The 13,163-nt window shown below is 45.1% G+C and overlaps 1 protein-coding gene across 7 annotated transcripts in view; it reads right to left on the bottom strand.

The window, feature by feature from the left end:
• Positions 1 to 13,163, bottom strand: part of BAG6 (BAG cochaperone 6) — a 1,121,496-nt gene that overhangs the window by 294,167 nt on the left and 814,166 nt on the right. For all 7 annotated transcript variants that reach the window (XM_069635087.1, XM_069635085.1, XM_069635088.1 and 4 more), the window contains one exon: positions 5,847 to 5,949. In XM_069635087.1, the coding sequence (XP_069491188.1) occupies positions 5,847 to 5,949 (103 nt within the window). The remainder of the gene's footprint in view (positions 1 to 5,846; positions 5,950 to 13,163) is intronic.

The following is a 13,163-nucleotide window of genomic DNA, read 5'->3' as shown; positions in this document are numbered from 1 at the left end:
GTCGAGACGTGATTCTGCTGAGGACAGAGGTACCTGTGCCCTTTTCTGAGTGGTTGTAACGACTAATGAGTCTGATGTGGCACGAACCCTGATCTAGAGGGGGTCAGAGGGCCATGGGCGAAATAATTTCTCAACCCGGGGGTTAACTGCCCGTTTGAGACTGGGACAGCAGAGAAATTATAAGTTACACTGTAGTGACTAATGTACCCTTAGTCCATAGTACCCTTTCCTCTATACTGTATGGGCGTCCCTTCCAAGGGACGGGAGACAACCTTTTTCACAGAACAAACCTTCCCCTTTAAATTTAGAGGCGCACAGGGCGCAGCCTAGGGAGCATGCGCTACCCAGACTCCGCCCTCCGGCGCCACACCTCAGTCACCATTGACGAGTCGACAAAAGATTTAACATTGCCTAATGACACCAGTATTATTAGGGGAGGGGGGGGTTGGTGGGACATATGGAGGAAAGGGGACCATGGACTATGAGTACGTTAGTCACTACGGTGAGTAACTTATAATTACTCCTACGTTCCGTCCCCTTTCCTCCATACTGTATGGGCGATAACTGATTGTAGCTCCAGGGTGTAGAGGAGACCCTCCTTAAGCAAATAGGTTTCTGAGAACCACCTGTCCGAAAGTTGCATCAGATCTCGAGCCAGCACCCAAACAGTAATGCTTGCAGAAAACCGAGGGAGTGGTCCAAGTTGCTGCCCTGCTTATGACTTGCCAAGGGACATGGCGCTGGAATGCGATGGACGTTGCATTGGCCCCGACCGCGTGAGCATGAATGTTGGCCGGAAGTGGCTTGTGCTGGCCCTCATACGCTTCTTTGATGGCAGAGACCATCCAGCGGGATATGGAAGCCTTGGAGGCCTGATGGCCTGGTCTTGAGCCTCCAAAAGTGACAAACAGGGCGTCCGATTTGCAGAAGCCCTTGTTCCTTTCCAAGTAGAATTTCAGAGCACGCCTGACAGCTATGCAGTGCGGCACTCTGTGCTTAGTCCTTAGGATCGGGAAAAAACGTAGGAAGAACCATCTCCTCGTTCAGGTGAAAAGCAGACGGAACCTTGGGCAGAAACGTCAGGTGCGTCTGCATGACTACCATGTCCTTGTGAAAGGTGGTATATGGCTCAGAGGCGACCAGCGCCTGGACCTCGCTGACTCTACGAGCCGAGGTAAGGCCGACTAGTAAGGCTGTCTTGATGGTGACCAACATTAAGTCCAAGGACACCATTGGCACAAATGGTTTGTGTGCCAGTGCGCCCAAGACTATGTTGAGGTCCCACACTGGATGCCGTCTCTTGACGGGTGGGTAGAGCTTAGCGAGACCCGTCAGATGTTTGACGATAGGGTTGGAGGAAAAAAAAAATACCTTTGTCAGAGTTCCTGTAAGCCCCAATGGCTGCAAGGTATGTGCGGCAGGTGTCTCCCTTGCGGGGTGCCTGGAAAATACCTTGGGCCTGGTTCGATGCTTCACAAACTTCTTGAGATGCTCTGGAGGCGACTTCTGGAACAGCTCCCTCCACCTGGCTAGTCTGTTCTTCAGCGCCTTAAAGGACAGCAAGTCACACACCGAACCTGATTGCCAACCATGGTCTGGGCCAAGGCAATGTCCAAGGCCCTTGTATTCCTTGGCCGCTGAAATGATTTCCTAAAGGCTTTCGTGAATCTTCGGCAGGGCTCGACGCGCCTGCAGGCACAGGCACGGTCATGGTCTGTGACTCCACCGGATCCTTTGGCGCTAGTGCGCCCTTGGATGGCGACAGGATTCTTTAAGGGAGTGCCGGTGGCCTGTGTCGCGGCGGGGGACTGGCATCTGGGAGTCCCTGCAGGCTCCACTGAGAGGTCGATTACAGATTCCTAGTCGTTCGAAGCGATGGCGCCGACTGGGGAAAGGCTTTCGGCCTGCATAGCATAGGTCACCCACAGTTAAGTCAGGCTGTCTTTCAAGTCCTTGGTTGAAAGAGCTTACAGGCCTTGAATAAGCACTCGTCGTGTTGACTAGGTGCATCGGCGATGGGTGCCTTATCAGCGAAATTTACCACTACTTGACAGGCAGAATTTAAAAAAGAGCCCTCTCCATAGCAGAGGTGAGCGGCAGCCAGACCAATAAGAGAACGAGAGGTGAAGGAAATACATTCACAGAGAGGAATAAAATCCAGGGCCCCACTCTCCCTACTGTTAAGGGGCTGGCCGGAGGGCCGAGGCCACAAGGTTGATAGTTGTCGAGCAGTTGAACAGTCTCCGAACAGTTGTAGAGGTCGGCAGCAGGAAGCCCATGAAGTACTCGTCGAATTGACTGGACTACCATAGGTCGTGTAAATGAGCTTAGCAATATCGACTATTGCGAGCTCGGACTAAGTGACCAACTAGGATGTCGAAAAAAAGAAATCTGGTGGGACCTCGACACATGAGGGTTTTTCGACACTACACTTCACGATGGGTATAGTGTTAAGGTCACGCCCATGTCGACGTCCCTTTCGATCTTTGAAAGATACAATACTCTGCAATTTCCACTAGATGTCGTACTATATGCACAGCATGCGATTACTAGCAGATCCACAACTTATAATATACACAATGTTTAAATAAGCACTCTTTAAAAAAGCGTTATCTTCTAGTAACTTACAAAGTTTGGATTCAGTTTTGAAAAATGACAATAAAAGTTGGTAATTAATTTTCTTATGCCAACACATGTTCCAGCACACGGAGTGACATCAGTAAAGGTCTGTATTGCACTTATTTTGGTTACCAATTCAGTTATTGAGTTGTTTAAGGAAGGAAACGTTAAAATAAGATTTAGAACATCCTTTCAACCGTTTGTAAAACAATTACAATCTCCCAAAGGGAGGTAAGTAGACTTTTATCCCAGCAATAATAGTGTCAACAATTATAACCTATGAGGGAACAAGTACTCCAAAGCCAATAGGTTCAGAGGACTGCCTGTATGGTGGCAGGACAGCCAAAGTCAATGGACAAAGTTAATCGTTCTGATACACTTCTCCTTAGATAGTCTTGACAAAGTTAGTAAGTTCAGAAGAAATCAATAACTCAAGTGAGCTATGTTATAGAGAGCACAAGCCGTTAGGCCAGTGCAGGTGAGTTGAGATCAACTCCAAAAAGTATTTCACTAGACAGGAAATACTACTTATGGCTAAAAGGTGAAAACCCCAAGCGCCACTGTTAAGTAAGAATTTGTGCAGTCACACAGACTAAACAAGATATGATTATTTATATTGCCCTTGTACACAAGTGTTTCAGACTGCGAAGACTTATCTGCTTGGTATTAAGTAACCCACCGTTCGGTACAGATCTACACTACACAAGTTGGTAGTGTTACTGAGCAGCCAGGCCTATCTCAAGAGGGGTAAATGTGAGCTGTAGAACTGTAGCAATGAAATTCGTCCACACAAGTAACCAATTAACACTCACACTCAATGTTTCAGTTATAAATAGTTATTTATCAGTTTCAGTAAAGCATTCATTAAAAAGGCAATTGTTTGTAATTGTCAAGCAAACTTTGGAATTACTTTTCAAAATCAACAAACAATGGCTTGGAGATGCGAATACCTTTCTCCTACACCCTGAAGTGACTTCAATAACATGGAAAGTATTGCACGAATATAATCATTTAGCATTTCTATAGCGCTACAAACCCTCAGGTATCTGAGCGCTGCTTATTATTACCCACAGTGTGTGGTGCTCATTTATCGACCTCGGAAGGTTGAAAGGCTGAGTTTGGCCTTGTCGGGATTTGAACCTGGCAAGGCAGGCTTTGCACAGATGTCAAAGCGAGCACTCTACTCGCTGTGCTATCAGACCCGTGTACTTTTTAGACTCAGTTTCAGGAAGGAAGGGTTAAGGAAAAATAGAAAATGAATCCTCCGTTGAAATCATCTAGGTAAGCCTTTGCCAGCAGAAAAGGTTCTCAACAAATTTCAACCTATGAGGGAGAATCAATCCTGATTCAGAAAGGTACCATTAGGGAGCCAGTACAGCCAAAGTCCCTTGGACAAAGTCAATAGTTCTGATGCACTTCTTGGATAAAAGTCTTTCACAAAGTCAGAGAGTTCAGAAAATTACTGTAGGAACACAAGCTGTTAAGCCTGTGCAAAGTGGAGTTGAAATCAACTCAAAGTTAAGCAAGTGCAAATCTCAAGTAAGACAGCACAACTTAAGGCAAGAAGGCAAGTACCCACAAGCCCAAACAGTACCTCTGGCTAGAAGAAAAGTGGTCCAGCTGCATGTAGTCTTGCTAAAGCCATGCAGACCCTGGTTCCCGAGCCTCAGTCGTGGGGACAAGAGGGAGGACGTCTGAAGGGCTCCTGCAGCAGTACTCGGGAAGAACTTGGCAGCTATGGGCTCTCTTCAACTCAGTGGCACTTCACAGTGTCAGCACCTTGCAAATAGCACTGATGCAGATCGAATATCTCTGGTTGGACTTTCCTTGCTCCCTCGGTGCTGGACTCTGGATCAGCATTTCCTGCTTCTGGAGTGTCCTTAGGAAGCAACTGGAGTTTTTGCCAGATTCGTTCCGTGGCAGACGTTGCACTCTTATGGACACTCTACCCCTGGCATTGGGCTTCTGCAGCAACAGAGAGGAACAGCAAGTCAGGGATTGCACTAAAGTGGAGTTCGTCTCGGGGTTAGTTGGTCCCACTAACAAGGGGAGAAGTTGTTCCGTCCGGAGCGTCTGTCGAGGTGAAAAAAGGAAGTCAGCACAGCATTAGGGTGTCACCGGGCAGTTCAAGGTCTAGGAGGTTGCAGCAGGCTTCTCTTCATGGTTTCTTTGTTGGATGTTTCTTCCAGTGGTCGACTCAGCCTCTAGTCCCAAAACCCTTGTCTTTTAAGCAAGTTTTTCCATTCAAGCACAGCCTAGGATTTCAATCACACAGGGAGGCCAGCAGGTCAATCAGTACTGGTTTTGTTCAGGCACTCCTAGAGACAAAGGACATGGGAGTTTCGTGACTCTCCCTCACATCCTGTCCTTCCAGACACACTGGAGTCAGGGGCGGGCTTCAGGGCTGAAGCCCGCCAAAGGCAAAATACAAAGGACTCTAACCTGTTTCAACTAACAGAGTAAACGCCAAGAACAAACTAACAGAAAATGGAAAAAAAAGACCACCGGGCCATTTTGGGAAAATGGTCACCCATGGGTGCTGTAATGCAGCTGAAGATTCAGCTTGTGGTAAAAATGCACACTGGTAGTAAAAGTCTTCCTGAAACTGGTAGTAAAAAGTAAACCACTGCCACCAGCCATTTAAAATATATTAGTAGAACAAAAAATGTCACGAGAAGTGGGATAGGGAAATACTAAGTAACTCCCCCAACACTCACACATGGTGGTGTCTGTTTGTCCCACAAAGAGAAAGGTAAGACGGGGATCATCTTACTATTCTTGGGAACGGTAGTTCACCCCAGAAAATGTAATCAAACATTCAGAGAAGTCCAAGGGACTTCTCAGTGGCACTGCATTTAAGGTGCTGTGTGTCACCATGCAAAAAGATGCGTGTGGAGTTTGTCAGACTATAAAACAGTGAAAACACAAAAATTCTAGTCAGGAAAAATAAGAGGGCAAGAATAAGTTCCCACTCACTCAGGGGGGAAAAAAACAAGCCCCAAGTCCAGCAAAAGAGCAGGATGTCTCAAAGGCTGAAGGGAATTATCACAGAAATGAGAATTCTCCCCAACGGTGAGGAATTTAAGAAATCAATTTAAGCATAAGTGTGTCAATGGATGCATTTGCTCTCAATATAAACCAGTCTACCATTAATGTCTAATAAAAATATCTGTACCCACACATCCAACAGAGCTGCCAAATAATACCCACAGACTTTGTACTCTTACCAGTGCAATGAAGAATGTGTGTGGCGATGAGATTAAACTGCTCCTGTAGGAACTCCAAGTTTGTACGTGTGATATCCACTCCTTCGAGCACTCTCACCGAAGCCTGGGCCATACAGGAAAGGAGGAAGAGAATGAAAAAAGCCAATTATTTCATAATCAAGTGTAAAAGGGGGATTTCATACCACAAATCATTTCCTTGCATGGATCAAAAGCATTGCTGAACTCCAGATAAGCACAGTTGCTGAATGGGGACAACAGACATCACCATGAACAATGCTCAGAGTCATCATTTGCTCCACCCAAGAGCTCATTTACCTCCTATGCCACAAACTCAAGTATTTCATGCACTGAGTTTGGAGGCTTGCTTTGGACATGTTAAGGGTGGTACAACCTCAAGGGAAAAGTATAAGGGTACATTTTCATTTGTATGCACAATATTCTCCACATGTGAATCCCCCAGCACTTTTAGCTGGACTTCTGGATTTATGTTCTGTTCCGAGTGGGAACTGCTAGACCATATCGTATGCAGTAACCCTGTGAGAAATTACACCAGTCTTGTCCTCTTGTTATTGGGTAACCCACCTAATCCCCACAGATCCCTTGGACAAGGCAGGAGCCCTCCATCATCAGCAGGACCAGCTCCCTGCTACAGAATTGACGATCGAAACCGAAGTTAAGGAGACCAACCTCTTCGGTCATCCCCTGCAATCTCTTTGTTACTATTTGCATCATTATTGAAACCAAAGGCATCAGACACATATGCCCATATGTGAGTTTCATTTATCATATATATCCGTTGCATTCAGAGCAATGCTACCTGCACACGCTCTAAGATGGCCACTGCCCCAATGTCCCTGATCATCTGACCGCCGCGCTCCAGTATTTACACACGAGACACTGACCGGAGGCGGAAGCGGAAGCCGGCCGTTACGATCAAGGGCTGAGAAAGTAAGTGCCTGCCTGCGGCTATCTGCAGATTGGCCGCAATGAGCCGTGTTTCCATCTTCCTGATACCTAGCCCCATTAGTATTTTGATGACCAGCCTGCACAACTGAGTAAAATATGGAACTGGACAGTAGTATTGCCTGCAGATCACCCCTAAATACTGTGCATTTGTGTAGTACTACTCAGGGTTGAATCATCAACCATCTCGCCACAGTAATCATCAAGGTCTTTATAGTTTAACCACAACTGCACAGGACTCGAATACCGTCATATATTAGACTTGCGCTGTAGCCACTATGACTTTTTGAAAATGCCTAAGCCTCAGGCCAGCCCTAAATGACTGCTATTTCCTGCACATGTTACTCGTATTCAGTTTATGTAACCAAACAATTGTATGGCAAACAGTCTACCTCTAACTCCTTCAATATATAGCCAAGCAGCAGGATTGCATCCGATTATGCAAGGATTATTCTTACATAAGATACGTACTAGCAGACCCCAGCCATCCAGGCCACCCTCCACTATCACCTACATTCCCCAATTCAAATTGGATGCAACAGCAAGAGTGTCACCTCAGCCCCTTTCTACTACCAACAATTTGACATGTTAACCTGGTATACCCTCATGTTTCCATTCTGCATCATACCCGCGGATCTGCTCTGCACTGGATCAAACTTGACAGCCCATCTAGATGGTCTCAGTAGAACAGCATGCCCTAGACACCACCCCATCCCCTGTCCCACCCCATTCATCCCAAACACAAAGCCCTTCCACGCTGACCATGTCCAGATTAATCCCTTGACAGAACTGAGTACTAGGCGCAGTGAGAAGTGACCGACTTAGATCACGGGCACAACCTACCTCATCCCATCTTAATACGGACCACACCAATCTAGAACACCACAAAGTGAGCCCAGCTCAGTTCATCAGAAATCAAAGGCTCAGGTCATGTACCAGTAAACGCCCTGGTGTCCATACCACCCCCCATTGGTTGTAAACACCCATGTCTGACAGTGGACTCCCCACCTAATTCGCTAGAAAAGACCAAATACCAGCAAGCACCTAGACACTCAAACAAAGCTAGCAACCCCCACTCAGCACCCGCATCACCAACTCAGCCCATTACAGAACTTAAATTAGCGCTCATCAACGCACGTTCCATAGCTGCAAATGCATGACTACATTACTGATGATTTAGACATACTCAGTGACTGAAACCTGGCTCCACCAAGCCTCCGGACCTACGCTCGCCATCGCCATTCCTCTAAATGACACCATCCTTAGAACAGATAGAACCAAAGCAATAGGTGGGGGAGATGACATTATTGCTAAAACCCATCTCAAACTAAGAGCATGCACCATAGATAATCCTGAGGGATACGAAATCTTACTCTCAAAACTTGCTACTAATCATAAAACTACCATTAACCTAGTTGCGATATATAGAGCACCAAATAAAAACTCAACCAGACAGATATAGCTTTATTACTTACACCACTGATTAAACCCAAAACTAAATGTATCGCCCTCAGCGACCTTAACATCGGATTCAACGACAGCCAGGACCATAAAGCAGAAGCATTACAAAATGCCCTTAAAGATATGCTATTCACACAACTGGTGAATGCGCCTACCCACAATAAAGGTTTAACACTGGACTGGGTATTATCCCTCAATACCTCAGCATTCATAGAACCTATCACCCCCCCCTGCCCTGGACAGACCACCACAGCATTAAATTCTCTATCTCATGCACTGAACCTGTGCCACCATAATCAACCACTATGGAAACCTATGTAACCAGAAATACTTGCAAACTTTCAGCTGAAACCCTTAACCCTATCCTAAAGAATACTCTTACAGACAAAATGATTACTAATGACAACCCCTGGCAGATTTCTACCATAACTGCCTCCCAAGCACAATAGACACCCTAGCACCTAGTGTCACTGAAACTAGACGCTCAGACAAAAAAAACAAAAAAAACTTTGGTTTGATGAGAAACTAGTAGTGCTTAGGCACATCAAACACTTGCATGAGCATTGCTACATCAAATCTCAAAAACCGGAAACGATTGATTCAACTCTGCTAACAATACCTACAAAGCAGCCATCATTGCACATAAAGCTAATGCCATCAATACTAGGATCTGTAATGCGTCCTTGGATGCAAAAGAACTCTTCTCCATACTTAAGCAGCTGGAAAACCCCATCCCGATCATCAATCCTATTCAACCAAGCAAAGAATGATGCACTACCATTCAAGGCGCACTTGCCACAAAAATCATAACTTCCACAAAAGAAAATCATCACCAAAAGGAAAATTCTAGCAGAAAAACCTACCTTGGCAGAAGCCAACATCAGTACCATAGCATGTAATATCTCTATCTTCCATTTCTCTTCAATTACCCAAGAAACAGTACTTGATACCATAGTTAAACTAAAGCCCTCCAGCTGCAAAGGAGACACCTTGCCAGCTCACTTAGTCAAACTTTGTGCCACTACCCTCACCCCCATCATCGCCAACTTTGTAAATGCATCCTTCAGCTCCAATCTGGTCCCGACGAGCATCAAAAAAGCCTGGGTTACACCACTACTAAAAAAGCCCACACTCGACCCTTTAGCACAGACCAACTACAGGCCCATTAGCACAGTCCCATTCCTTCTTAAAATTATCGATAATATTGCATATAACCAAATTCAAATACACCTTGAATGGAATGGACTCCTAGGTGCTAGACAATCTGGGTTCAGGCCGAAACCACAGTACTGAAACTGCTCTCATTCCATCAGAGACTCTGGAAAAATGGCTATCCTACTGTTGCTTGACCTCTCAGCAGCGTTTGACCTTGTGTACCACGACAAACTGTAAAACACTGACAAAAGATTTCAGCTTCTCTACAGATGCCACCCTCTGGATTAAATCGTTCCTAGCAGATTGAACATCCAGAGTTGCCATTGGGAAAGAGGCAGCTGATCCCATAGCAGTCCCCATCGGAGTACCCCATGGATTATGCCTCTCTCTGACCTTGTACAACTCCTACACCAAACTCCTATACTCAGCCCTAGATGACATGGGTGTCATCGACACCAACTTCGCTGATGACACGCAGATCATCTTTACCATCACTGGGGACTATGCCCAAGACACCCAGACCATCAACAAAATGTACCATATCATCCAAAACTGGATGGCACTGAACAATCTCTGCCTGAATGAGAAGACTAAGCATGTTAAAACCCTCAGCGTCTATCTAGATGACAAACTCACCATGAGCAAACACATCAGCCCTCATCTTCCACGGCATACACAGCCAAACTCATCTCGCTGAGCCGCCAATTCCTCACTCCCACCAACTGCATAACACTAGCGAGAGCACTGATACTATCCAAGCTCGATTACTGTAATGTCCTCCTCCTAGGAACCTCTAATACTAACATAAGTAAACTACAACTGCTGCAGAACAAAGCACTTCGAGCAGCGTTGGGCATAAAATCAGATCACATTGCCAACATTAGGAGAGAATATCATTGGCTGCCTATCAAAGCCAGAATTACCTTTAAAACACTATGCATAGCTTACAAATGTATCACTAGCAAAGCCCCTAGTTACCTTAACACCATAAAGAAAAAAACGACCAGTAGAGCACTCAGATCGAACAAGGCACTTCTAGCAATCCCGCGCCATAAAAGTGCTAAAGCAGGAGGGAATAGGTTCTTGCCCCCACCCTTTGGAATTCCTTACCACTGCAAATCAAAAATGAAGAAACTATTATCAGATTCAAAAAATCCCTAACATGGCTTTTCAACAAATTCTGACCGAGGTCTCCCTCCCCACCCCCTCCCAGCATGGGCCCAACTTAGAATCATCCCACTAATGCATGCAATGTACCGTACTGAATTTCCATCACTGTAATGGTCTCTAGTGGATGCCTCTTTCTCAAGATATTTCAAACCTGCCTGCAACTTTGTACAAGAATTTTCAATAGGTCTAACATTATCAAGCCGTCTGTAATTTGGTATAAGTAATTTCAAGTTGTCCAACATTATCAAGCTGTCTGTAACCTCGCCGTGATACCCAAGGGTCTGGGAATGTAAAAAATGAAATAAAATAAATAAATATTGGTATGGGTCTGTACTACACAAGTTGGTAGAGTGACTGTGCGGCCAGACTTCTCTTAAGAGGGTAATTGTGATCTGTAACATTGAAATCCACAATTACAACTATCCAAATAACATTCTACTCAAGGGTTTCTAGTAAAATAATTATTTAACGGTCAGTTTTAAATAAGCACTCTTTAAAAAGGGCAATGTGCAACAATAAAAATACACTTCAAAATACTCTCTCAGAATCAAGTCAAGCAAGTAGATACTCTTTAGAGATGCTTCATACACACTTCCGACACCCTGAGGGGACTTCACTCGCTAGGACAGTATTGGAATTTATATATCACTTTTTTTACTTGGTAGAATTCTGAGGTTGGTAAAACAGGAAAGGTTATAAGAAAAAAAAGGTTGTTCGGGAGAATTCTCAGAAATGTGCTAATTCCCGTTACCTTAGAGACACTCCGCAACTTTGCTGGGTTTTGAGGACTTGATTTGTTTACCTGGAAAGAGTGAGCCTTTTATCCCCCCCACTCATGTATTTTGATGTGTGTTTTACATTTGTGTTCTCTGATTATGGAGTTTTAGATAACTCCCATATGCATCTTTTCACGTGTGTTGCACAGCACCCTCAGTGCAGTGACACGGGGATGTCAGACTTCCCAAAGGTTTAAATATCTTCTCTGGGATAAACTACTGTTTCCCAGAGAATGTAAAGTGAAATTTACTTTACTAGCCCTTTCCAAATTCATAGACCCAGCACACACCATCTTCCAATGGAGTGCTGGAGGGTACATAATACCCTCTGTGTCTAAATACTCATGTAGCAGTCAAATGCCACCCTTTCGTATTGAAAAGGCTGGTGGCAGTGGTTTTACAACAAACTACCAAGATTTTTCCCGACGGCGAACACTGGTAGCTAAAAATCACGGGAGCCATGTTTAAGATGGCGCCTTAAGCCCCTTGTTTTAAACAGTCCCGGTTTTCCTTTCAAATTGTTTTTGCAAAGGCCCTTCTAGTGTATCTCTGCACGCCAAACCTGGTTTGGTGCCTTTGGCGGACTTCAGGACTGAAGTCCGCCCTTGGCGTCTGAGTGTCTGGAGTGGGCAGGAAGTGAGGGAGGTGCCGAAACTCCCTATGCTTAGTCTCCTAGGAGACCCAAATGCACGATTGACTGGCTGACTGTCCAGCGAGGACAGTCACCCTGCTGGGTGAGTCATAGCTAGGCTGGAATGAAAGGGTGAACTGTTTAAAAGGTGAGTCTCGTGGACTGGAAGGCAGTCGACCACTGGAACGACGGAACTGAAGACGAGATGGAAGAGTACAGCTGCTGCAACTCCTGGACCGTTGATTTGCCCAGTGAACCCCTGCTGCAGGTCCGAATTGCCAAACTACATTCGACAGAGAAGCTCCTTCATGGACGGCTTCTTCCTTTGAGTTGGTGGGACCAATCCACTCATAAGACACCTGGATATCATTCTCAAGGCTGGTTAGGTTTAACCAGAGAGAAGGACACCAGTTTGTGTTCTTGAATCTACAGCTACTGGAATTGAACTGACTCCATTTTGTTTGCTTTGTTAAACAATCCCGTGCAGTGCAGGAGTCCCCCCAACGTCCTCCCTCTTGTCCCCAAGACTGAGGCTCAGGAACAGCGAGATCTACAGGAACTGCCAGGAACCACAACTTCAGCAACATTTGTTTTTCCTATACAAAGGTACTGTGCCAACTCGATTGAGAGAACGGCACTCGGAGAAAGTTTGTTAAACTTTCCGAACTTGCAGGCCTAATCAGCTTGTGACACCACAAATGATTCTTTTTCACCTAAACTACTTATGAGAACTTTTGCAAGGACTTTACCATTTGAAGCCGGAACTGCTCTTTCCTATGCAGAACACTAGCCCACTGACTTTGGCCTGGCCTATTAACTTTAATTGAGCTATTCTGGTGAACTCAAACTCTTTGCAATGCCTAGAACGTATATATTATCTATTCTACTTACCCTTGTCCTTTTTGCTCACTGCAAAGTAACAACTGCCATTTTTATTTTTTCCAGGGGAGCTCAAACTGTCACAAAAACGTATTGTATTGAAGTGTATTGGTCTATAATAAGTTTTCTTCTAGTGAAATGTTTTATAAATTATTGTGTAAATAAATTAAGTGTTTTACGAGTAGAAGTGTCTAGTTGAACCACTGTGGTTGAAAGTCCTCTGTGTTACTAATTGTACTGCTCACATTCACTTGAGATAAGCCTGGCTGCTCAGCTCGCTAC

Source organism: Ambystoma mexicanum, chromosome 13 (genome assembly GCF_040938575.1).
Source record: "Ambystoma mexicanum isolate Mex_15411 chromosome 13, UKY_AmexF1_1, whole genome shotgun sequence".
Classification (NCBI taxonomy): Eukaryota; Metazoa; Chordata; class Amphibia; order Caudata; family Ambystomatidae; genus Ambystoma; species Ambystoma mexicanum.
Note: the sequence above shows the minus strand (reverse complement) of the source record. Positions and strands in the feature narration are given on the sequence as shown.